The 27246-nt window shown below is 39.9% G+C and overlaps 1 protein-coding gene across 7 annotated transcripts in view; it reads right to left on the bottom strand.

Moving 5' to 3' along the window:
• Positions 1-27246, bottom strand: part of slit1a (slit homolog 1a (Drosophila)) — a 93357-nt gene that overhangs the window by 34451 nt on the left and 31660 nt on the right. For all 7 annotated transcript variants that reach the window (XM_087801969.1, XM_087801967.1, XM_087801963.1 and 4 more), the window contains exons 5-9: positions 10682-10753; positions 10267-10338; positions 8421-8492; positions 7830-7993; positions 3918-4065 (exon numbers count right to left, since the gene is read on the bottom strand). In XM_087801969.1, coding sequence (XP_087658095.1) covers positions 3918-4065; positions 7830-7993; positions 8421-8492; positions 10267-10338; positions 10682-10753 — 528 coding nt within the window. The remainder of the gene's footprint in view (positions 1-3917; positions 4066-7829; positions 7994-8420; positions 8493-10266; positions 10339-10681; positions 10754-27246) is intronic.

Raw genomic sequence — 27246 nt, forward strand, 5'->3', positions numbered from 1 at the left:
TGTAACAAACCAAATAAGAGGCATTCTACCATTCGTGACCATAGGTGAGGGTAGAGTTGTAGATCGACTGGTATAACAAGAGCCTTAGACTTGACTCTCTTTTTTACCACCATGGATCGCTGCATCAATTCGCCTCTTGAACTCACGGTCCGTTCTCGTGAACAAGGTTTGGGTTTTCGTCTCTCAGATAATTACGATGCAGTGAAAAGATGCAACTGAAAATCAAATCGAAATCGGACTATAAATACGCTCCGTATAAATCGCTCCTTGTACAAGTAAAATTACTGTGACTAATCGTGCTTACACTATACCGACAAAATAAAAAGTGTAAAAAGCATAGGTTTTGCACTTTCTTGATTTTAAATCACAGCACACAATTATGACAAGTCTTGTTTCATGTTTTTCTGCAGATTCCGGTCGTAAACCAACAAGCAGGACAAGACAAACTCCCGAAACTTTTTTTTTTCTTTCCAAACTTGTCGCTCACAGCGGATCGATACGCGCTGGCGGCTAAATCCGACCAACGGAGGGAGAATGCTGCTGAGAAAAAGACAAATCTCCCGGAGAATCAATGTTTTTCCTCCAATTAATCACGGGGAACACGAGTGTGTGTGTGTGTGTCTCTATGTGTGTGTAGCAACACGATCAATGTGTCTTCATCCCTTTCATAAGAGTCTGAGCTCTCATTAGAAGCACGTTCTCATCCGGCCTGAATCCAGAGCAGGATGGAAGGTCCACGGGCTGAAGGCGAGGGGAGGGGGTTACGGCCGTCTCAGACTACAGTCCATAATAATCGGCCGCGGGAGTGTTTAGGCTCCATGGGCCTGGTCTTACACCGAAAAAAGTACAAACAGCAGCTCACATCCACCAGCCATAAACACAACACTGGCATTCATTAGGGAGAGCAGGGCAGGGTTTGTACTTCTCTAGCATTTGTACGTAATGAGAGCCGCATGTGTGTGTGTGTGTGAGTGTGTGTGTGTTTCTGAGTGCCTCATTATCAAGGCATTAGGCTGGCCTTGATACCAGGCAGCCCGCCTTGCTGTAATTGAAACTGATTTTATAATGAACTTCAAGCGAGGATCAAACCTGGTGCACCAAATTACTGAGCGAGATCTCCCCCCCTTTCAATCTCCCCTATTTTTATTCCTTCATCGCTGACCTGCCTCGTTATACCGCCCGCAGTGATTTGGCAAGCGACGGGTGAGAATACAGAATTTTTGGGGAATATGGAGAGCAAAAAGCAAGACTCTGTTGGGCAGAACAGTCCAGCCCTGATCTTGTCGCGGATGAAGTGGAACACGAGAGTTTATCAGCTCTGTTAAGTACCGATCACATGTGAAAGGGCAGCGAGACATTTAAAGGTCGTGCCTCGCATGAAGAGATGTGCTGAGAACCGCAAGACCACAATGAGTGTTTTTACGGCCTTGTTTGCTTCTGATTGAGTTATTTTAAGTGGCACAAGAGGAAATGAAAATGTGGTCTTTGAATCCATGTATGTTGACTCCTCTTGTTTTTACTTTTCCGAGACGCAATCATAGTTTTTCTGCTTTCAAACTCTAGTAGAAATGTACATGAAAACATTTGAAGGAGGAAACTATCAAGTTACTTTTGCTTTGTTTGTGCGACAAACTTGCCCCATTAATACCTCTTCCAAGGAGATTTATGTTTTATTCTTATTATAAGGGAAAATATAAACAAATGGTTCTATTTTTATAAATTAGGCACGCCACATTATAAGATTAAGCGCGGTGGGGCTTCGTAGTAATACCAAGGTGCCTCGCGGATTATACTACGGCGCCTCCAGAGTAATATCACCGTGCCGCACAGAAATACCACAGCACCTCACAGAGTATACTTAGCACTTAATACATGATATGTATGCTGTACATAATACAGCAAATTGTGGAATAATACTGCAGCACCTTGTCAAGTAATAATACAAGACCATGCAGAGTAATACTACAGCATCTCGCGGAGTAATACTAATGCACCTTGCGGAGTAATACTATAGCACCCCGCTGAGTAATACTAGAGTAACTTGTGTAGTAATACTACAGCGCCTAGCAGATTAATACTACAGCACATTGCGCAGTATCACTACACCGCCTCACAGAGTAGTAGTACAGCGCCTCGCGGAGTAATACCACTGCGTCTCCGGGGAAATACCATGGCGCCTCAGGCAGTATACTATTGTGCCTCGTGGAGTAATAAATGCCACCTAATAGTACAGTGCCTCAAAAAGTAAAGTAAGTAACTACTGAGCTTTGCATTTTTACAAAGTAGTTTACCAACATTTCGACAGATTTTTCAGCACCACGTAAAATGAATTTCAGGTCAGTAAGTACAACCAGAATTAATACATAAGGCGCAACATATTATAAGGCAAATCAATTTTGGACAAAATGAAAGCAGTTTAAGTGCACTTGATCACAAATTGAAAGCTCCTGTTCTTGCTCATCTTATTTTGAACATTAGCAACTTTATAGATGAGGATATCAGCATAACATTCATCTATTTTGATATAAACCACCTAAAATGACTTGGCGGACGGATTTGGCCCCAGGACTCCCGGGTCAAGCAGGGATTTCCACCGCAAAGATAACAGTCAAGGAGAAAAGTGAACAATATTTAAAAGTCTTGAAAAACATGCTGAAGTCAGCAGTTCAACAACTTGTCCGAAGTTGGCTGTCAGCCCGCTGTGATGCCCGTTCAATATTCAACACATATTCAGTCCAGGAAAACATTTTAACCATACATTTTGGAGGAAGTACAACTCAGATCCGACGTTTTGATGCTTACGCATGCAAACACATGATGCTACTTCATTAGCTTGACGTATCAAAACACTTCCTAGTGTCCAAAAGAAGAAATTTAGCACAGCGGTTCGTGGAAGTGGGTCAGGGTTGTTGGGGAACATGGGATCAGTGACTTCTACACGAGCAGGGTATTTATAAACAGACCCCACAGGGAGGAGGAGACCTAGAAACTTGTCCTCCCCACTTCACACATGCTCCTTGAAATAACACGCAACCACCGACTCCCCCCCCCTGTACCCCCATCATCATGGTTTATAAATCACAGCGTTCCATGTCGACTCTTGACAGGAATATTCAAACCTTGATACGGGAGAGACACGAAGAACTGTTCAAGGCGACTCATGTGATCCCAGGATTGATGTTGAGATGTTTGAATAGTTCATGTGCAGACAAATGATTCTTAAGATAAGTCAATATTAGTAGATGTTTCACTTGAAAAAAGGGACTCATTTGATAATGAATAATCATTTGAATCATTTCAGTCGGTTAATAACAACATTTCTTGACTTTAATCATCTTCCAAACACCAAATCAGCTGCTTTGATTGACAGCTGCCTGGTCTATTGAAAGCTTTTGCTACTCAATGGGCGGAGCTTATTACAAAGAAAGTGGCCCATTGGTTTATTTTAACTTGTGGGGGGACTGGGGGCTCCAATCAGCTCGACCTTCACAACCATGGTTTTCTGAGTGTATTGTGTCAATACATTTGTAAATTAACTGATATTAACAGAATTAAATATCAAACATATGTGACCGAGTGAACTGTGTGCGTGCGCATATCTGTGTGTCCATGTAAGAGTCTCTGTGTTTGTGTGTGGATGTGAGTGTCTGCGTTTCTATGTGTGTTCCTGTGTGCGTCTGTGTGTGTATATCTTAATTTACTCAAAGTTTTGTGAGCTCAAGGCTAACGTCAATTTTTCAAATGCTAGAAAGGTGTTAAATAACTTAAACATCAGGAAATAATATCGGGTTAAAAATCACCACCAAGCTGCTTGGCAGAGGTCTGCGCTCTCTTCAACTCTTTTCAGTTGACATTTCACCACAAATTCCTTAAATTTTCACTTTTTTGGTGTGGGTGAACAAGAAAGAGAAACCTACATCTCGGCCATGCTGTCCGGCAGGTTGGCAGGAATATCCGTGAGTCCTTTCCCTCTGCAGTCCACGATGTTGTTGCTGCAGGTGCACATGGACGGGCAGGAGCCTCCACCGGTGCTGCACAGCTGCACGCCGGACGACTCCTGATGACCTGAAGACAAAAACCACACAAGAGATGTGAGACCTTCGCTCTACTCATCAACGTACAGACAACAACCTTGACACAGAGCGAGGCAAAGCGTGACTCGAGGGCCGAATGAAGCCCATTTGACTGTATTTCTGTTGATCCGGAGTAAAAGTATGAAACTGATCATATAGAGATATTTATTTTGTTCTTATTTTTAATAGTCATTTAAATAAAATCTCTAAGAAGTCTTTGTTTTTTTCTTCTTTTAATAAATTATGATAATTCTTGTACCTCTAAATGAACTATCTTGATATCGTAATCAATTAAATGTATATATTAGTGGTGTGTATAGGTAAGAATAAGGAGATACACTGTGTATCATGAGGAAGGGTCAACAAGGGTCATCTGAGAATCTGGCAAGATTTCATAGTTCCTTTAGCTCTGGAAGAAGAAAAGGCTGCTGCCTTCTAGACTTTTAATTGTAAAAAAAAAAATTGAAAAAATTGAAAAATTGAAAAATAAACCATAAAAGAACTATTATAATAAATAAAATATGATTAGGAAGCAAAACACAATTAAAAGAATAACATCAATGTAAAAAAAGAAATATTGATACAGTGCTGTTGAATATCTATAAAAATATTAGGAAAATAATATTGCGATATTTATTTGTTACACAACAGTATATAAAATAGAATATTAGACAATTAAACAACTTTTTTCTATAGTTGCTTAATAACATTTCTAATTTTCTTATTATTATATTATTATACTATAACAAATAGTTTTCTACGGTCATTGTCTTTGTAACCTGAATGCTCAGGTTACCCCTCAGGAAATTCAACTGCCAACTCCTGACATAACCTTGTGTCTCCTGTGTCGACAACACGAAGAGTTTGATCTCGACTCTTCCTGACTGTTGACGCCGACGCACAATCGTGGCATCATGGCACCACTGTGAAGGACTCGTGGATGAATCCCTAGACGACTCCGGCGGAACACATCGTGGTTGTGGTTTCGTGGAATCAGTGAGTGAGAAACTGGGTTATCTATCAAAGAGTGTGACCGTACGTGGAGCGGAAAGACATGAATAATAGAACCAGAGAGACGATTGAAGGTCCCCCAATAATACTCATTGATCTCTGTGCAAATGTTCCTCCTGAGCCCGTCTTCTCCGGCGCTACAACCCCCAACCTTCTCCCTTCTTGTTTAAAACACTTCAACTTCCCATTTGCATACAGAGCACATATCCCACCATCCCATCATCCCATCACACCATCATCCCATCACGCCGTCTCTGGATACCTTTTCAAAAAGCTGCTGCCGTCAGTGAAGTGTTGAAGAGCATCACTAGAATGACTGTGTTCATTTGAGTCTCTGTGTATGTGAGTGTGCGTGTCCTTGTGAGTGTGTCTGTGTGTCTGTGTGTGAGTGTGTTTGTCTCTTTGTGTGTGTTCGTTTGTGTGTGTGTGTGTAATATATGTCTGTGTATGAGTGTATGTTACGTTGTGTCTGTGTCTCTAAGTGTGTGTGTGTCAGATTTGTTTGTGTGTTTCAATGTGTGTCTCCATGTGTGTATGTCACGTTGTGTGTGTCAGATGTGTGTGTGTCTGTGTGTATGTGAGTCTAACCCAGATAGCATGAATAAAACAGACTTTTAAATGGCCTGATTTACACAGATTCACTGATCTCAGTTTCAGATCATGAATATTTGATCAACGTTCCATCATCGCTCAGATAGAAGCGGGAGAATCATATGAAGGACCAGAGAGAGAAGGAGTCAATACGACTCAGAATATTTAAGACGTATTGACGTGGAATTTGATCGAACTAGAATCATGACGAGACATTTTTAACTGTTATATATCTGCTGGTGTCGACAAAAACAACAACAACACAACTCCATGAATCTCCAGAAGCCGGAATGGGGTCAACAAGACGTGATGAAGGTGCGTGATAAGAGAGTTGACAGATCTGGGATCAGGTGTGGGGCAGAGCAGAACTACCTTCTGATCTAACACGGCACATCTGACAGGCCTGGGATCAGCCGGAGTGCAGAGCACAGCTGGAGCAGACGAGACACCGACAGCTCTCTGACAGGTCGACTTGAGCTGGTTTGATGTCATTTGTTTCCCCAAACTCTCTCTTTTTGACCCTCATTCCTGTGTTGATCTACCTCTTATTCACTCGCTACTGTCGCCCACAGACTTCTAACTATGAGCTAACAGATGAAGTTTCAACATCATTCTTCAGGAAGCACAACATTTTCTCAACATCATCAGCTGCTCGTCTTCATTGCTTCTGTAATGACTGACAGATGTGATCACATTTTCCACAGCAGGAAGAAACAGCATCATGAAAGAATGGTTGGGTTTACAGTTGAAACATGACTTTGTGGTGAGACAGAAATAGCTGCAGGGTGACAACAGAAGTGAGAGCAGCAGAAGAGTCTCGGCTCAGGTTGTTCTCACTCATGCAAAGAACTGTTTAATATATGAAACATCAGACGAATGTTATAGGAACCAGGATGACAGATTCTTATTTCCTAAAGAATTTGAGTCATCCATTTATCATCCATATATCCACCTGTCCAAACACCATTCAACATCCATCCATTCACCCATCAATCATCCATCTATCCTTCCATCTTTTCATCCAGCCATCCATCAATCTGTCCAACTATGTATAATTCAGTCAATCCAGCAATCCAGCAATCCACCCATCTGTTCATCCATCCATCCATCCATCAAGGCATATATCCATCCAACATCTATCTATCTATATGTCCGTCCATCCATCCATCCATCTATCTTACTATCTATCTCTCAGACCATTCATTAATCAATCCATACATTATACAACTATCTGCCCATCCATCCATCGATCTGTCTATCCATCCATATATCTATCCATCCATATGTCTATCCATCCATCCATCCATCCATCCCTCCCTCCCTCCCTCCCTCCCTCCCTCCCTCCCTCCCTCCCTCCCTCCCTCCCTCCGTCCATCCGTCCATCCATCCATCCATCCATCCATCCATCCATCCATCCATCCATCCATCCATCCGTCTGTCCATCTATCTATCCATCCATCAGTACATCCGTCTTTACATCTATGAATACATCCACCAATTTATAAATCCATCTTGTCTATCCATCTGTCCATGTATCTACACTCTCTAGTACATTGGAAGAGACAAAGAAAAGTTTGTCAGTGAGAAATGTCGAGTTTTTACCATTTATTTAAGTGTCTTGTTTATAAGCCTGGATATAATTTGACAAAAACAGTCGTTTGGAGAGGAAAATATTGTGTGGCAATACCAGTTATTACTCTGTAATGATGCTGGTGTGTTTGATGACTTCCCAAAGTAGACTCACCAGAACTGTTTATTTTCCTCTTCACAACAAATCCACTGAAACAGCACATCGCAAACACAAATCAACCGCAGATGCTCGGATCTGTCCAAACAGCAAACTCTTATTTAAGATGTTTATTTTTCTAGCGAAACCTTGAACGTGTCCTTCATTTGAATTCTGACTCAGTATTTCTCATTAGCAGCGCCAGTTGCTGTTTCATCTGGAGTTTGTGTTGTAAACTTCACACGCACACCTGACGTGGATGGAACACTCACATCTAGTGGCCTTGAGGACCACTGAGAAGAAGCGATGTTGGAATGTTTCCACCAATGGAGTAGTCAGGGGTGTTGAGGACTCACCAAGTGATCATCAGAATTTACAATCCTGTTTTATATATACGTTTGTAAATGTCGCACAAGCTTAGAACTCACCTGAGCAACTGAACTCGTGTTTCTGGATTTCAGCCACATTGAGACCGCGGAGTTCTGTCGGGCCCGTGCACTGGGTGAACAGGCCGATTGTGGGTCTCTGCCGCAACCACTGGGCCAGCCAGGCGAGGTGACAGTCGCAGTTAAGGTTGTTGGAATGAAGACGGCTGTTGTGAGGAGAACGAGGTCAAAAATACACGTTAGTGTTTCATTTCAAGAACAAAATCCTTTTAGAGTCTGGTGTGTGTGGTAATTAGTGCCTTCTACTAGGTCCGTTGTTGTTGATGTTGACGACGCAATCCAACATAAATGATGTCAACTTTGACCGACTGAAACACTGAGAGTGTCTTGATTTCAACATGATTTAAGATCCAGTAATGACACAGGATGCTCTGAAGGTCACACCAGCTATTTCTGCTGTTCTTTAGATAGAGAAGATAATTACAACTGGCTCTGCTAACAGAACCTCTCTGTGGCTCTCTGCGGTCGGGACTGCCCCCCCAAACACTGCCTGCAACGCCGTAACTATTTTCCTATACTGCCTGTATACGTTCAATTATTTCAAGTGGAGAAGACGACTGTGGCGGGACTCACAATGTTCGTAGTTTGGGCATGTGGTTGAAGCTGGAAACAGGGATGCTGCTGATGTTGTTGTTGTTCAGAGTTCTGCAAGAAGAACAAGATATCAGAAATTCTCTCTTTTCCCTTTTTTAATGCAGGAACCACACACGCACACACACATAAGCACCTACAGATAAACGCACACAGAGAGACTAACACACACACTTATGGACACTCAAACACACACGCACACATAAAGATGCACACACAAAAAAATGTTATGTATTATATAATGCACTCATATGCATAGACATACATATACTGTATATTGTTTATTACGAACACACATTCACACAGTCACACATAAGAGTGTATATAAAATACACCACACACACACACAAACACATAAAGAGTGTAAATAATACACACATTTACACAGAGAGACACATGTATAAATAGTGTATATAACACACACAAACACACACACACACACACGTATAAAGAGTGTATGTAACAGACACACACGTGTATAAAAAGTGTATATAACACACACACACACACACACGCACACACACACACGTATAAGAGTGTATATAACACACACACACACACACATGAATAAAGAGTGTATGTAACACACACACATGTGTATTAAAAGTGTATATAACACACACACACATGTATAAAGAGGGCATATAAAACACACACACACATGAATAAAGAGTGTATGTAACACACACACACGTATAAAGAGTGTATATAACATACACACACATATAAAAAGTGTATATAACACACACAGACCTGAATAAAGAGTGTATGTAACAGACACACACGCGTATAAAAAGTGTATATAACACACACTCAAACGTATAAAGATTGTATATAACACACACACACACACACACACACATGAATAAAGAGTGTATGTAACAGACACACACGCGTATAAAAAGTGTATATAACACACACTCAAACGTATAAAGATTGTATATAACACACACACACATGAATAAAGAGTGTATGTAACAGATACACACGCGTATAAAAAGTGTATATAACACACACACACACACGTAAAGAGAGTGTATACAACACACACATACATGAATAAAGAGTGTATGAAACACACACACACACATGTATAAAAAATGTATATAACACACACACACACACACACAGATGTATAAAGAGTGTATACAACACGCACAGGCATCAGCTGCAGTGAGAAAATCAGGTCATTTCAATCATCTTAATAACCCTTTACCATACATCAACCTGCTCCCCCTTTTCAACAACCTGTCCCCCTCCCCCATAGAAACCTCACATCAAAACAACCCCCATCCTTTCATGCACGTTAAATCACGACAACCCAAATCTCTACACACATCTGCAATCCATCCACGCCAGGTACACGTTTGACTATTCTCACTCTTTAAACCCCCCGTAAAAGGAAAGAATGTAAAAACCACAAACACAACAAAGAATCCCGCCATCGAAAAAAAAAAAACTTACATACATTTTTTTAACAAAGGGTGGTTGATTAAATTTTGCTATGTTCATAACTGAGGATGTTTTTTTCATTTTAGAGTGGGGGAGTCACACCTGCCACAAAAAGGTGGTGAGAGAGCGGGTGAGGAGGTGGGGACAGGGGGGGTGGTTGCCGTCAATGGTGGGGTACACTCACTTCATGGTGCTCCCTGCTGGGGCCCCTGTCAGAGGCGCACCAGGAGCATGTTGGCGTGTTCGCCGCGGCCTCGCTAACTAAGGCTATACATTAGTTGTGGCTGTTAGCGGCGCGACAAAAGTGTTGGTTTGAACAAGAGCTTCCACAACAGAGGCAGGGATTGGCTGAATGAAGTCACTCGAGGGCACTTACAGAACTTCCAAGCCTCTCAGAGCTCTGAAGGATCCGTCCTCGATGCAGGCGATGTGGTTTTTATCCAACTGACTGTCGAGAGCACAGAGAGAAAGTCAGTTAGTGAAGGGTTAACGGGTCATACGTCCCTAGCAACTGTTTCTCATCAGCGTGGTTTTCCACACTTCTATCTTTGAGTCACATGTTATTCCATATATATATACTGTATATATATTAATATATATATATTTTGAATCTTTCAATATGCTGAAAGATTTACAGACAGTTTCAGTTTAATTTATGACGTAATGAAACCATTTAGTTGAAGAAATTTGAAGTTTTTTCCCGACAATGATCCAGACTCAACAACGTGTTTTCAGAACAAACTCACACGTGCTAATGAAGTAAAAACAATCTTTCAACATGAATCACTTACAGGTTCTTGATGTCAGTCGCTCCTCTGAAAGCTTTTCTGGGAATGGACTGGATGAAGTTTTCACTCAGGTCCCTGCAAAGAAAAAAAGTAGATGTTAGTTCTATAGACGTTAATTTATTTAATCAGCAAAAAAAAGGAACAAAAGAAGACGTTTAAATACTCTCTTGTCTTTCATCTGATTTTTTTTCTTTGAAAATATTCTAAAACTTTTTTTTTTTTTACCCAAGATAAGACCCACTTTCCCTTCTCCACAAATGTGAAGTTTTTTTGTGGTGTTAAATATAAATCATCACCAGTGACCCAGAGGGACTCGTTCAGTGAGTCTTGGTGAGGCAATGACTTCATCGACTCTGTCTTGGACGAATAGTTCTCAGCTCTGGAAAAGGAAACTGTCGGAACACTTACAGCTGATTTCCACTTTGGAGAGGCACATCATGGCGAACATGCAACCATGTCTGGGCACTTTGTCTGAATCATTACGACAACCTTAAAACCAGCATGGAAGTATGTCTGGGATTCCAGGATATGAGGAACATGGTTTTTATGAGACACAACATTTTTGCCTCAAATTGAATCCATTAAGACACAAGGTAAACAATATGACCGACCTTCAGTCCAAACCAAGATAAGAAAACAATTTCATTGTGATTCACTCGAGTCTGGATGTTTCATCTTATCAAGGCGTGTGTGTGTGTGTGTGTGTGTGTGTGAGAGAGAGTGGAATGTGTCAACCCAGCTCCTCCTGAAGAGTCATTAGCCTTCTTACCTTCCCGTCACCTTCCTGTAATAACAACGCTGAGACAGACGCTGAGATGCTGCGGTGCACACGTTAATAATGACTTCCCCGGAATGAATGTTCCCGGGAACAATGACAATCGTGACGCATTGAGCTGTCAGGCCTGAATTTAGTGGCTGTGATGTCACTAAACAGCAGTTTTTACTCGGAAATTAATCGTCTAATTATCTGTGTCTTACATAAGTAAAATATTCAATAATTTAAGCTCTTTCAGTTATAAAAAGAGATCAGTCACTCTGAACTTACTCTGTTCTCTCTCCCTCCACTGTTTTTTTGGGGTGATTTGCTTTTTAATTTGTTTTTTTTCACCATTTTTCTTTTATGAGGCCCACCAGACGGTAGGTTCAAAGTCAAAGTAGATAAATATATTTATTAATGACCTATGAAGAGAAGCTTAGCTTAGCTATGGAGCTAAGTTCAATTGTTAGAGACTGCTTGTTAAAAAAAAAAAAAATTGTTGGTCGTCTCGCTAGACTGCGAAAATATTATGGCCCTTTTAGCAAGTGAGTTTGACACCCTTGGACTTGACGATATACGTACGCATAAGTAAACCCGAGCAAACATTTATGTCTTGTTTTGTCTGATTAGATTCATATTCACCTGACAACGCTAGAAAAAAATATTGTTTCAAGATATTAAAAGGCAAAAATGAGACTTAAATCGCTTGTCAACAGTAAATAAATCTGCATGGAAAAAAACATTCTTATAGTTTGACATTTTTCTTTTTTTTTTTATTCATAGATATTTTAACTATAAAGTATTTAGGTGTCATTGTTGTATCTTAACTTAATTATCTGAACTTCGGTTTATTGTAGCTCATTGTTAAGTCAAATTAGATCAATTATACATAAAAACTGCCTCGAGGTCAGTTTCCGCAGCGTAAGGAAACAAATGATCTATGAATCCGTGTCCGTCATAGATTAAACTGCTTCATGTTATGGCAGCCAAAGCAATATTCAATTTAGCTACGCTACATTTCTTCTCCTCACGTTCTTAAAATGGCAAACAGGACATTTCTGTGGGAGACCAGGCTGTATTTTACATAGTCTGTGGTTACCCCTCAGTGGTATTTTTTCTGAGCTCGGCCTTGACTGTCTTGCTTCAGAGATTCTGTGACATTTCTGATTAGTTTAAAACAATTTTCAAGGAAGCCCGCTTCGCTTTACAAACATATGAGAACTGTCACCGCAGAGTGGGAAGCCTGCCGCCGCAGTTTTCATTGCAACCATATGACAGTAAATCTAATAATGCAGCGTTTAAGCATGCACGACCACACAGCACACACGTACACTCCAGTGTGCAAAACAAAACTATAACTGCAGTTTCAACTTGAGTTTGGATGGGAATGTCATTATGGAGGAGCTGCTGCAATGATTCGTTTTTGTTGTGGTCGCGATTGTTACACACAAACAAAAATATGTTTGTCCAGAGAGTTTCTAATGACGAAGGTTTCGTTGTGTGTTGAACTTTGTTCTCGCTCAGACTTTGAAGCTAATGAGACAGTGGATAAGAACAAAAAAAAATATTTATACAATTTGAATTTTTCCCACAAACAACTTTAACTCATGTGTGAGCTCAACAATATGAACTTGATCTATGGAAGCTTTTCAGAGTCAATCCGAGTGAGCAAACCGTCATGTTATATAAACAATGTTGGAGGTTGGAAGAGGACATAAAGAAGACATGGTGGGGACATGAAGAGGTTAATAAACAGGAATAGGACATGAAGTTTACATGACGAGGAGGACATGAGGACACGCCAAACTGTGAGTCACTCATTGTTGAGTTGCTGGTATCTGTTTTTCTTTTCTCCAATATAGTCTGACTTAAACTATTAAGTGTCTTGAGACAACTTTGTTTTGATAAATAAAATTGAATTGAATGTTAAGGACATGCTGAGTATATGAAGAGGACATGATGAGGACACATATAGAACATGTAAAGGAAATGAAATGGACATGAAGAGGACATGAAGAGGACATGAAGAGGAAATTAAATGGAAAAAAAGAGGACTCGATGAGGGAATTAAATGGAAATGATGAGGACGTGAAGACATGCTGTCATCACCAACAACTGTAATTCTCCGTGAGAATCTATTTTAGATCAACTCATTTCTAGCTTCACAGCAGGTGCTTCCTACAATCAGACTTCTTCTGAATATTAAATGTGGAGAATCAACAACATCAGGAGGTTAATCTTGGTGTACTTCTGCTCCATCTACTCACACACTTTGGGAACACATTGAATGAATGACGATAGGAAGTTTGAACGTCAGCAGGATGTTTAATAACAGAGAGTCGTTTTTAAAGACCTGTGAACAACATGTCGCAGAGGTCACAACCTCCACAGCATCACTTCACCTCATAGCTGTTTTTTTTTTCCTTTCATGGACATCGTCAGACACACGCCAGTCTTCAGACCACCTCCTGTACAGTCGATGAATTGCTGCCGTTGCCCCCGGCGACAGCTCCAGACCTCCGGGTCCTTCACCAGAACCCTCTAATGATGTCAAACTCCAGGCCGGTTGTGTTATGATTTCATGCACTTCTACTTGATCACAGGTGTGGACGAGCGCGGGATGAATGCACGACTCGCCTCCAGCTGGGCAGTGAGTTCATTACTGCGGCTCACAGTTCATTTCCATTGTGGCCTAATGATGGCGCAACACATGTTTTCAGGTGTATGAACTCCTGACTTTCACATTCTGGAGGCTTTTAATGGACCTCAAACAATAATTGCATTTAGTCTGACAGTGTGATCGTTTACAAACGACTCTGCAGGAGTAACAATCTTATCAAGACGTCGCTCACGGCGCCTGCCCTGTAAATGAGCAGCGCGCTGAAGGTAATGACTGGTTTCTGTCTGATTCACATCATTAAACCCAGATTTCTATCTGCTGCTCTGTTGACGCTGGTGCAACGCCAGCCGTGCTTATAGAATGTATCATGACAGTGAAGGACATGAGGAAGACATGGAGAGGAAACAAAGAGGATATGATGAGGTAAGAAATGATGAGGGGGTGATGAAGGCATGAGGAGGACATAATGAAGGCATGATGAGGAAATGATAAATACATGATGAGGAAACGAAGAGGACATGATGAGGAAATGATAAATACATGAAGAGGAGATGAAGAGGACATGATGAGGAAATGAAGAGGACATGATAAGGAAATGAAGAGGACAATATAAGGAAATGAAGAGGACATGATAAGGAAATGAAGAGGACATGATAATTCAATGAAGAGGACATGATAATTAAATGAAGAGTACATGATAAGGAAATGAAGAGGACATGATAATTAAATGAAGAGGACATGATAAGGTAATGAAGAGGACATGATAATTAAATGAAGAGAGAAATCTTTTCAGGCTGTTGCTCCTAAGCTTTGGAACGATCTTCCTCTCCCTCTGTGTTTCTGATCTACTGACTCCTTTAAGAAACATCTTAAGACGTTTCTATTTGTTCAGGCTTTTCCCTGAATTACTCGAACTCCTGTTGTGTTCTCAGTATTATCTTGATCTTTAAAGTATGTACTTTTTTGAGTATTGTTTTGATTGTTTAAGCGCTTTGTGACCCTGGTTTCGAAAAGCGCTATATAAATAAATATTACTTACTTACTTACATGATAAGGAAATTAAGAGGACATGATAAATAAATGAAGAGGACATGATAAGGAAATGAAGAGGACATGATAAGGAAATGAAGAGGACATGATGAGGAAATGATAAATACATGAAGAGGAGATGAAGAGGACATGATGAGGAAATGAAGAGGACATGGTAAGGAAATGAAGAGGACATGATAAGGAAATGAAGAGGACATGATAAGGAAATGAAGAGTACATGATAATTAAATGCAGGGGACATGATAAGGAAATGAAGAGGACATGATAAGGAAATGAAGAGGACATGGTAAGGAAATTAAGAGGACATGGTAAGGAAATGAAGAGGACATGATAAGGAAATGAAGAGGACATGATAAGGAAATGAAGAGTACATGATAAGGAAATGAAGAGGACATGAAAAGGAAATGAAGAGGACATCGTAAGGAAATAAAGATGACATGGTAACGAAATGAAGAGGACATGGTAAGGAAATGAAGAGGACATGGTAAGGAAATGAAGAGAACATTGTAAGGAAATAAAGAGGACATGATAAGGAAATGAAGAGGAAATGAACAGGGATGGATGAGGAAATGAACAGGGCACAGTGAGGAAATCAACAGGACATGCTGAGAAAATGATGAGGCCATGTTGAGGACATAAAAAGGAATTGACAGGTACATGATGAGGACATGGAAAGGACATGATGAGGAAATAAAGGGGACATGATTTGTAGATGATAAGGAAATTAGGAGGAAATTATGAGAAAATCAAAATAACAATGAAGAGGACATAATAAGGAAATGAAGAGGACATGATGAGGACATGATAAATAAATGAAGAGGACATGATGAAGAAATGAAGAGGACATCCTAAGAAGAGGAAGAGTGAATGAAGATCAGCCGGTCATCGTGCACGATATGCACATCAAATGCTCAAGAAGGGTGTATGTCGGGGCAGACTTCCACAGTATCACTCTTATGTGATCTCATCGCAACAACGACAAACTCTTTCAGTTGTTTGACGAAAATATCAAAAACAAATGATCAGATTTTAAGGTTTAAATAAGAGATTTGCATCTCTCTCTCATAATCTCATGATAATCTGCAACATCATGAGAAACATTAGAGATCATTTGGTCACAGACTGTTATTTAAAAGGCCAACAGAAAGACGACAAACTCTCATTCTTCCATGCGAGCGGGAGAGACGGCGAGCAGGCCAGGGAATGTGGTTGATAACTTTCTCATTAAGAGAGTTAATGAGGTGCGAGACGGTTGTTAAAAGTAGTGCTAGTGTGCTGCCACGAACTGCTAACTACTTTCTTCCTCCCACAGAAACCCAGCAGACACACACATAAACAAACACACATGAAGGGGGCGGAGAGAAAAAAAGATTCTAAACAAACCTCTGAGCGATACTAAGATCAAGACACATGTTGGAGCCACGATACACTAAACAACTCTAATAAAAACTTTAAAAACTTTTTTACTTGATAAACAGTTTTCTGTGCTTTAAATCAGATTTCTCATAACGGAGATTCTAAATTATTTAAAACATTTGTCAAAGTCAAGGCAAGGGGGCCGAATCGGGCCCATCGAGTGTATCTTTGTGGTCCCCCAAAATATTGGCTAAAAAAGTCCAAGAAGGTTAAAGTTGAATTTGATATCGCGATCTACAAAGATGCCAGTGTTGCTAAGGAACTGATAATACAGATAATTCAAAAAATGGCAAAACCCAAGTCAATGATATATTGTGATATTTGTGTTTATTTATAATACAGTATAGTTTTTTTTTTTTTATTTTGCTATCTATTCCTTTTTTATTTTTTTTATCATAGTTACTTTATTGTTTATAATTCAGTGTTTGTATTTCATTAAGTGCATATATATATATATATATAAATTTATAGACAATTCAGAAAATGCAAATATTTACTTTTTTGTGTTGGAATGAAACCTCTGAACACTAGATGTTCCCCCGTAGCTAAAGGCAAGATCCCGGTGATGACTGAGGATGAGAGGATACAGTGGACTCCAGAAGATTTTAAAGCTGATGTTTGGACATATTTTGGTTTCAAAACAAATTAAAGCAGTTCTGCAACACCAGAGTCAAGTACTCGACAATACTACAAATATGTTCTTGTTCATACACTATCACGACATATCCTATCGCTGCCCCTGTATTCCATGTGTGTTGGAATATGAACACTCGGCTGCCGGAACACAATAGAAAAAATAGAAATGACAAAAGTTTTCGGGGAATTCCAAAGAAATGATTTCTACATGAGACTGGAAAATACTCGCCGAATAGTTTTTTCTTCCGAGTGAAAGTGCGAGGCCAAGCAGGGCAAAGCTCATTATCAATACACCAAACATATTTCATTGTGGGAACCAAAATGTTTAAAATAGCAATAACAAAGCTTTTGAACAGCTTCCCATGAAACCCATGAGCAGAGAAAACTGCTGCGCCATGCATCTGAACAATAACATCGCCTGTTCCAACATCAGACCAAAAAAAACGGTGTATTTTTGGCAGGACTTTCTTGACTCCATCAGATGAATTGAAGACGAAAGAAGTCTAGAAGTTATCACTGGATTATGTTCAGCTCTCACCTTATAATGAAAAAAAAAAAAAACATCTGGTGACATCGACACACTCGTGCTGTGCCACAAAGATGTATAAAAGGAAGGGGTGGTGTTAATAATGGGGGATGACATGAAGAGAGATGGAGGATGGATGGAGGCCTGAGGGGATTTGGGTGTTTGCCAAAACACAAAAGAAAGTGTTTGTGAGCTCCTCCTTTTCTCAACATTGATGATCATCTCTTCAATCGTTGGAACAAAACCTACGTCCTGATAATTCCACATGAGCTGGCGAATATTGAAAGACAAGTCAGTGTCTCTGGTTTTACTGCTTATAATTCGAAAAATACGTTAATACCATTTCAATTGTTATTTGGGTTTATATAATGCATTTATTTAACTTAAAACTTGAAACCATCCAGAATAAAAGCATCAGTTTGTATTTTTATTTTACAATTTTAATTGCTTCAAAACTAGAATGTTCGACTAAACATTAGTTTCTTAGCTCTTGTGTTTCAAGAGGTGAAGATTTTATTATAATTAATGATCTGAAACATTGATGGAGTCACAAACTGCCTCGTTCATCTTGATGAAACTAACTTTCAGACCCTTGCTGGACCTCACAGGCGGTTCTAGAAGATTCTATATGGTCCGGTGTCTCTCCGCCCACAAAGTGATTTATGTTGATGTTGAAAACTTCACAACGCCAGCACACTATCTGCGTCTCATTCGTTTTCTCGCTCTGAAAATACACACACCAGCCGTCTCCTGGTGGAGGGACCTGAGGGGGATTTCATGGTTCGACTCCACTCCAATCATCTGCAGCTCACCGACCAATGAGCAACGCACACAGTTCCCAGACTGGAACACTCAACAACCGCCGAGAGAAAACACAATGTCAGTGGAACTTATCGAGTCCACATGAGTGCTCAGATACACACACACTTACACACACGCACATGCATATACAGCCACACACACACGAACCTACACACAAGCACACACGCAAACTTACACACACTCACATACACACACATACACTTACACAGAAAGATTAATATCCACAATCATACACACAAATATTCATATCCACACAAATGCTCATATAAAAGTACACACAATTACACACATGCATCCCACTAACACACAGACATTTTCAAGTCTACATGAGGGCTCGCTGAAACACACACACACTTACACAAACAAACACACACTTACTTACATATATGCATAGACACACAACTTGTCAAGTCTGAATGAGGTCTTATTGTAACACACACAAACACTTACACTTGCAAATACAGTACAAGAAAACACACAAATGCAAAATACATACACACATAGAATAACACACTTATTATACACATGCAAGCACACATACACTCACATACACAACTTATCAAGTCCACATGATAGCTTGCTGAAACACACAAACACATTTATACAGACACAAAAACACACACTTACACACTACAAAGCTGTCACACATTAACATGCACTTGCACACACTCTTACATGCACAAACTCACACACTCGGACCCACTCACTTACAAACACACACACAGACACACAACTTATCAAGTCCACATGAGGGCCTTATGGAAACACACAGACACACACACACACAGTAAATCACGATGGAATCAGCCATTATTACACACACTGCTGCTTCCTTCAGCATCAATGATTCATGATGTGGGTGTAAAACTCTCATCAGTATATTTATGCGGGTCCATCCTGGTTTCCCTGGCGGGAGAAAGAAAGAGTTTATGTGGTGAGGACAGACAAGAGAACGTCTAAAAGTCTCCCTAATTTCCCTTCACTTTCTGAACCTTTCATGCTCATCAATCCATCATGGCCGACACTCGGAGGTGTTAGAGTGGTTCTTATCACACGGACGCACCCTGTCCATCCATCATCCTGTCGCGCAAGGACAATAGGAGACGATGTGGGAACACCTGAAGGGACGTGGCCGAGGACAGACAACGCAACAGGTCAATACCTGGATAAAACATTCATTAGAAGCTCCGGATTCTTCCCACAGTCCACAATTTGTGTCAAGTTTAATGAGTGTTTGATTGTTTGATGCCATAATAAATTAACAAAGTCTATCCATCCATCCATCTATCTATCGGTATACAGGTGTATATGACAATATGTAATGATTGAATATAACATTTCAAATATGGAAACTTTTTTATTATTCTCAAAACTATTTTTTTACACATAGAGCTTGATAATGTAATTCATTATTAAAAACTAAATTCTATATACAATACTAAATTAAATTCATAGCCTTTTAAATTTAGTATTGCCTGGAGGCACTTTTATATATTAAATGTAGTTTTTAGTAAACTCTATGTGCAAAAACATACTTTACAAAACACATCAAATAAATATATTTCAAAAAAATGTTATTCTTATCTTTTTTTGTCTTTCCTACTTTAGTCTGAAAAGTTACATCAAATACATTTTTTTTCAATGTTTAAATGCTCAACTGCTTTGTAATCTTATTACAAAGTCATTCAATTGATAAATTATTAAATTCAAATATTCAATGAATAATTGAAAATGAAGCAAAGCCCAGATCGTCATCAGACTGGAGGTTCAGAAAGATCTCAGATGTAATCCAGCCTCCAGCCTTCCATCCCATCAACAGACACGAGTGTGTGGTCCAGATAAACTGGTTAAGGAACCTCCGCATGGACGGCTGCCTATCGAGAAAGTGGAAAACCGATCCTGGATATCGGATGTCGGGCTCTTCCCGGAAAGGCTGGTGTGGGTCAGTGTGGAGGAGCTGATCTGATGACAGATCCACCACACTCGACCGCAGCCCGCTGATACCAGATCAGAGCACCGTCACGAAGATACGCGCGGTCAGAAGCAGCTTCAGTCGACACGTCAGACCGACTCAGACACATCATTGATGTCATTAGAGAGTGAGGAGCTCCAGAAGTGAAGACGACGATCATGGATAACAGCTTCACCAACATGGCCGCAGAGTAAGAGTGCAGCAAATCCCGTAAGCTCTCACAGTCCTGGACTCATGTGGAAACCATCATGTCTGAGTGGTACAGAAGGTTAAGGTCAACAGTAAAATATATTTTTTTGGAATAGTTCACTTGACAAGGCAGACTCGACATCTCTGAGGCCTTGATTTTCAGCATAGACTTCAGGAACCCCTTTACGATGATGAATAAGATTAAGATTTTGATGGAGAAAATGAACATGAAAGGTGAATATAAAGATGTTGATGAAGATGATGGTAATAAAAATGATGATGATGATGAAGATGTCTCGTCAGACAGCAGGGATCTAAAGTGAAGGAGCAATCATGGCTTCAGGCAGTTCAGTGTGTCTATCGTTCATCATGACGGATGAGACTCTATTGTGGCTGATGTCAAGTCAACGATTCCCTCTGAGCTCGTCTCACCTTATCATGAAAAGAACACACTCACACGCAGACAAAGACCTTCTCCCAGGTGTGTGTGTGTCCGTGTGTGTGTGATTCATGAAGTTGGTTCAGTGACAGCTGTAAGAGATGAGTAGATACAATGTTGTCTCAGGAATCAAACCTGCAACCCTCTTAATTATTGGCTTAGAACAGTGCCAGCTTAACTCAACTCTGAAAAAAAAACGTTTGGCTGAAAAAAAAAAAATTGGAATAGAAAATTAAAACGTTGGTTAAAAAATATATATATATTTGGATAGAAAATTAAAGTATTCTTACTTATTTTTTCATTACTGTGTGGTTTATATTGGCTTTAATCTACTGATTCAATGAAACCTGGGATCATTTTCAGCCTAAGAGTTCCATCTAGTGTCCTTTAAAAATAAAGACACTGTATCATGAAGCTTCATCCACTGTTCCACGAGGCCTCATCAACACATCAGTCCTGTAATAAACAACAAGGTTTGATTTTGTATTCAATTTCGAGATACTGTTTTCGTCTGAAAAGTACTGGTTTGGCTCCACATGTTGTATAAAGCCGATCCCGTACTGGAGGCTAAAGAGGCAAAAGGTTGCAAATTTTAATCCTGCTTGAGGAGTTCTCCTTATCTACCTGGGAGAGGATTCAGGAAGACATATGGAACAAGATTCAACATTAAATCAGGTAAAGCTTTATTTATTGTGTCTTGAGAACTTATTTTTCTTTTATTTCAGGGGTGTAAGTCGTGGGGGGGAAGATAAAAAGGAAGTATGATTGCGGTATTATTTTTGATTCTTGGAAGCTCAATAGATCTAAATTGTCTCTGTTACTGTATGATTGTTGACATCTGTAATCTTCGCCCATTATCTAATCTTAAACTCTGGGCGTCCCAAAAGTTCACAACATGAACATAAACATGAATCTACTTATATTTTTAAACAACCACCCTCACAAAGATTAAAATCTCTTCACATGTTTTTCGAGCTCAGACAAAGGTGTGTATTGAGCGTGTACTTTTAATCATCAGAGGATTATGATGAGCTGGTTTGCTTTGTGTACGTGTGGCAGCGAGCGTGAGGAATGTGTGGGGTCAGCAAGCCAGAGAGAGAAGAAGTATGTGAGGGAGTCTCTGAAGGAGACGGGCAGCAGCAGACGTGGAGGACAATGGTGTCGGTCACAGCTGTGCAGCAGTGAATGTGGTGAGTCCTGAGAAAAAGAGCTCGACAATAGACTTAAGTGATTGTTTTGGATGTTGACTCTGGAATACAATCGTTCACACAGAAGCAGAAAAGTTGTTTGAAATAGTTCACAGTTCGTCTTCACAATCAATTATGCAGATGTTTGATCATCGTTTAAATCACCTTATAGATTGTTTCAGTCACTGACATAATTGCTTTAAAAAGAAAAAAACTTGTGTCTTTAGTAAGCATACTTAGGAAATCAACTTTTCAAGCTTAATTTTAATCAATCTGAATTATTTTTTAATTAAAAGTTATTGGAAAAAAAATGGAATATATATACTGTATAAATAAAAAAGGTTTTACATCAGGGATGTCAAACTTATTCATACAAGGGTTCATAATATTTTTTTAGAAATCTAAGTCAGGAGCCTAACAAAATGTATATTTAAAGATTTGTTGGTATTACTCTGATGATGTTTTTTTGGTTATTTTAACCAAATTATGTTTGTGTTTATTGTCCTTTCCCAAACAGATTATCTTTCCTACAACAAACTTAAACATCTTTACATGTCACAGAATTAACATGAATCTACTTTGACATCCAGCAGGCCACATAAAATGAAAAAGGGCCGGATTTGGCCCCTGGGCCATGAGTTTAAACATTTTAATGCTGATTTTTCTGTTATTTGAGGCTTGTTTACTCCCTGTCAGGTCATTGTTAGATCAGTCGTTATACAATATTCAAGAATTTAAGATTCCACGAGAAAGAATATATATCGAACTCAAGGCAAAGTAATTTAACATGGCTCACTGAATGGTGGTTCAAGTAAAAATATAAAAATGTCAGTGTTTAAGATAAGATAAGAAACAGATATTATGGATGTCAACAATATAAAGAGGCTTCAGATATGGGTGAAACTGAAGGTGATTGAAATTTGATAATCCTTGTTAGAAAATTAAAAAATGTAGTGTTAAAATATTTTGGCCCCTCGGAAAAAAAAAACACCACCTGGATACTGATCATGGTTTCTATCATTAACACGTGTGTGGGTTCCTTAATGAACGATCTCATGTCCTTTTGGGAGTCGAGGATTAATGAACCTTCACGGAGGCGCAGCTGGAGACGTCAAGGGCCAAAATAACGTGCACTGTGGGGGGCGCTGTCTCAAAGTGAAAATTATTCTCAATGAAATAGTAAAAATTGTGTGATTCTACATCATAATTCATCTCCAGAAGTGAGTCATGAATGAACACTGAACGAAGGATCAGTGATAAAAATCAATCCTTGCTAACATCAATCATCGTCTGCTAGCATTAGCTTCCTGCTAAGATGACCCTGCAGGGCGGCGAGTCGAGCGTGGAGAGTAATGAAGGCCTGTCAGTACATTTTTATAGTCACCACAAGACGAGGCCAATATCTTTACACGGATGATGATGACAGATGTGATGGAGAAGTCGGGGTACGGCCGACAGCACGGCTGCTTGTGGGATCTTTTTATGCTGACAGCGCGTCTTCTTGAAACAACTTTATCGCTCGGAGTTCTGCACGGACGACGATGAAAGGAGCTGGGAATATTTGCGGCGACCGGAGGAAGCCGTGTGTCACGGAGACTTGCCTGGCACACAATAAACCAGCCTCTGCCAAGACCAGAGGCCATGAAATTAAAACTCCAGTTGTGGCCATCAGTGTGAGGGGCGGAGCCAAAGAAACAAAGGATAATAAAGATACGTTGGAGGATGGAGAACAATGCTAGTGACAGTTATTACCTATCATGAAAAATAGAGAGTAAAGATAGAAATTTGTACATCTCTCCAGAAATGATTCCAGGATTTGGTGGATTTAAAAAAACAACTCAATAAGATGCAGAACAAGCTCTTAACATATAATAAAGATGGTAGATCTATAATCCTTTTTTCAACTTTATTTTAAAAGTTATTGTTGGTCTCTGTATAACTGTTGACATTAATAATCTTGGTAAATGAAAAATATTTATATAGAAATGTTTGTTTCTTTTTGTTTAGACTATCGTAAAAGTTTATTTTCGTGTCAAAACCAGCCTGCAGTTGATACAAAATTCTGCAGCGAGAATTCTGACCTGCTCAAGTAGAAGAACTCACATTTCTCCGATCCTTAAAACTCTTCACTGGCTTCCAGTTTCTTTCAGGATAAATTTTAAAATTCTGGTTCTTACTTTCAGAACTATTCATGGTCAGACTCCTCCTTACATAACTGATCGGATCCAGCCTTACACTCCAGCTCGGGCTCTGAGGTCTGTGGATCAGAATCTACTGATGGTTCCTGAACACGCTTCAGGACAAGAGGAAAACAATTCTTGCAGGCTGTTACTCCTAAGCCTTGGAACGATCTTCCTCTCTCTCTGTGTTTGATGGATCTACTGACTCCCTCAAGAAACATCTTAAGACATTTTAATGTGTGCAGACTTTTTTTTAATTTTCTTGGGGCTGTTGATTGGCTGTTGTGTTTGTCTCTATGTTGTCTTGGCCTTGTATGTATTTTAATTTTTTATTGTTTCAATTGTTTAAGCACTTTGTGACCCCGGTTTGAGAAAGTCGCTTTACGAATAATTATTACTTACTTACTTATCTATTTATAGGTCGGTGAAGAGTTTTAAGGATCGGGGAAGTGTGAGTTAAAGTTGTAGTTATTGTAGTAGTCAAATTAGAACGATACGTGTCACGATACAGGGTCAACGATACAATATATTTTGATACTGTAGTAACAAGGATATATTTGAAGTATTGTCAAGTACTTGACTCTGATGTTACAGAATTTACAGACCACATGACTCTTCAACTGGTCTCAGTTCTTTTGAAACCAAAATATGTCCAAATATCAGCTTTAAAAGCTGCTGGAGTCCACTGTATCCTCTCATCCTCAGTCATTGTTGGGATCTTGTGGGATTTCATTGTTCCTTTAGCTGCAGAGGACGTAATGACTGCTGCCATCTAGTGGCTGGAAGTTTAACACAAAAATTAAAAAACGCCAAATGTCAATTAAAAAAAATCTATTTTATTTATTAAACCTAATTGTAATAAAAACCATAAAAGAACAGAGATAAAAAAAAAAGATATGAAGATCCATGCAGTGATGATGAATATAGATACGATATTTGAAAAAAAAAAAAATTGCAAAATTTGTTAGAGAATCGATATTTTCTTACACTCTTAATAAGACATGAGCAGTTTGAGTCTCTGCAGAGTCTCCACCATAACTAACTCACTCTACGTCTTCATATGTTGACTTGACTCAAACACAATGATCTAAAGTAAATCACCACGAGACGTACAGAAGCTACACGTCTACGCGCTCGTTCACTTCTTCTTCCTCTCTGACCTCCAGAAGAACAGGAGGCCCCGGTGATGGATAATCCAGACGCGGGCGGCTGTGTTTGAGAAAGCATGTATTTATGTGCTCACCTGACAATGCTACATGGCCGATTCCGGTTATTTATTTTCTTTGCTGGATTTTTATTGCCCTTTGCAAATCCTCGGCGCGGCGATCCCACATGCCAACGCTGACAAGGTGTTTACAGAGAAAATAAGCCAGACACACAAGCGGCTCCGCGTGTGCGGCTGGGAAAGGCAAAGCGGATGTCCTCTCCCCGAGGTTTCTATCTCACCCTAGCCGTGACCCCTGACCTCGCACTGTGAGTCAGGTTGGGAGGCCCTGAGCGTGACCGATCCATTAGACTTCTTTGACAAGGATGAGGATGACATCTGAACCCCCCCGAGGCGTTGAAGGGAGGATGATGGCAGACAGGCAGGGGCTGGAATATCTTGGTTTATGATGTGATATTGACAACAAAAAAAAACACAAGTTTCCGTGATAATAAACACCAAATTAATGATACAGATTTGACTCGTCTTGTGACTTTAAATTTATTTCCAGGTCAAACTAATATTAAAAACAAAGAGACTACACCACAACACAACTGTGTTTCGTGTACGGAGATGTAGAGTCAGAGGAGGATGGGAATTAAGAAAAATCAATGAGTGAGAGTGACAAGCAAGTTTGGAATGTCTTTGTCTTCTCAGGCTAATATTTGCTCCTGGATTTTCTTTTCCTCGCTTTATTTGCTGTTGACACAGAGGAATGAAAAGACAGATAACCAACAGATTACCTAGTAGCAGGCTTTTGTGCTCGTGTGTGTGTCTGTGCTTGCCGGTGTGTGTGTATTTGCATGTGTGTTTGAATTTATGCATGTGTGTGTGTGTTTGTGTGTGCTTATCAAAGCATGTGTTTGACTCTGTGTTTTGTATGTGTCTGTGTGCGCGCTTGTTTACGAATGTGTGTGGGTGTTTTTATATGCATATATCTATGTTTCTTTGTGTGTGTATGTCCGTGTGTGTATGTGCGCTTGTATTTGGAATGAGTCCATTTTAAATGCATATATCCGTGTGTGTGTGTGTTTGTGCACACGCTTGTCTAAAAATGTGTTTGTGTTCGTATTATATGCATACATCTACGCGTGTTTGAGTGTTTTTAAAGGTATGTGTGTGTTCGGATGTGTACTTGTTTATGCATGTGTGTGTGCGTTTTTCACAGGCATATACTGTATCTATGTACTTTATGTGTGCTTGTATATGTGTGTGTTTCTTTGTGTGCGCTTATTAATGCATATGCATTCATTTGCACTGATTTATGATCCTGAAAAGTTATTGAACACACAAACTTTGTGTGTAATTGTGGCAAAGAAAGAAACATTTGAACTCCTCAAACTTGGTTCCAACCCACCCCCCTTCTCCTCCTCCGCCTCCTCCCTCCTGGGGGTCCCAGCAGCAGCCGCCCGGGTGTCTGCCTGAAGGCCAGTCTCACAGCAGGACTGTCATAGCTGCGGCGCTTTTATGTCTTTGTGGCGACAGTGGAGCCTCACGTCCAGGCTCATTAACTCTGTCAATGATGGATCAATGTGCAGAAAACTGCCTCAAAATCACCGCGGATTGACTC

This window comes from Callionymus lyra, chromosome 11 (genome assembly GCF_982586985.1).
Source record: "Callionymus lyra chromosome 11, fCalLyr1.hap1.1, whole genome shotgun sequence".
Classification (NCBI taxonomy): domain Eukaryota; kingdom Metazoa; phylum Chordata; class Actinopteri; order Syngnathiformes; family Callionymidae; genus Callionymus; species Callionymus lyra.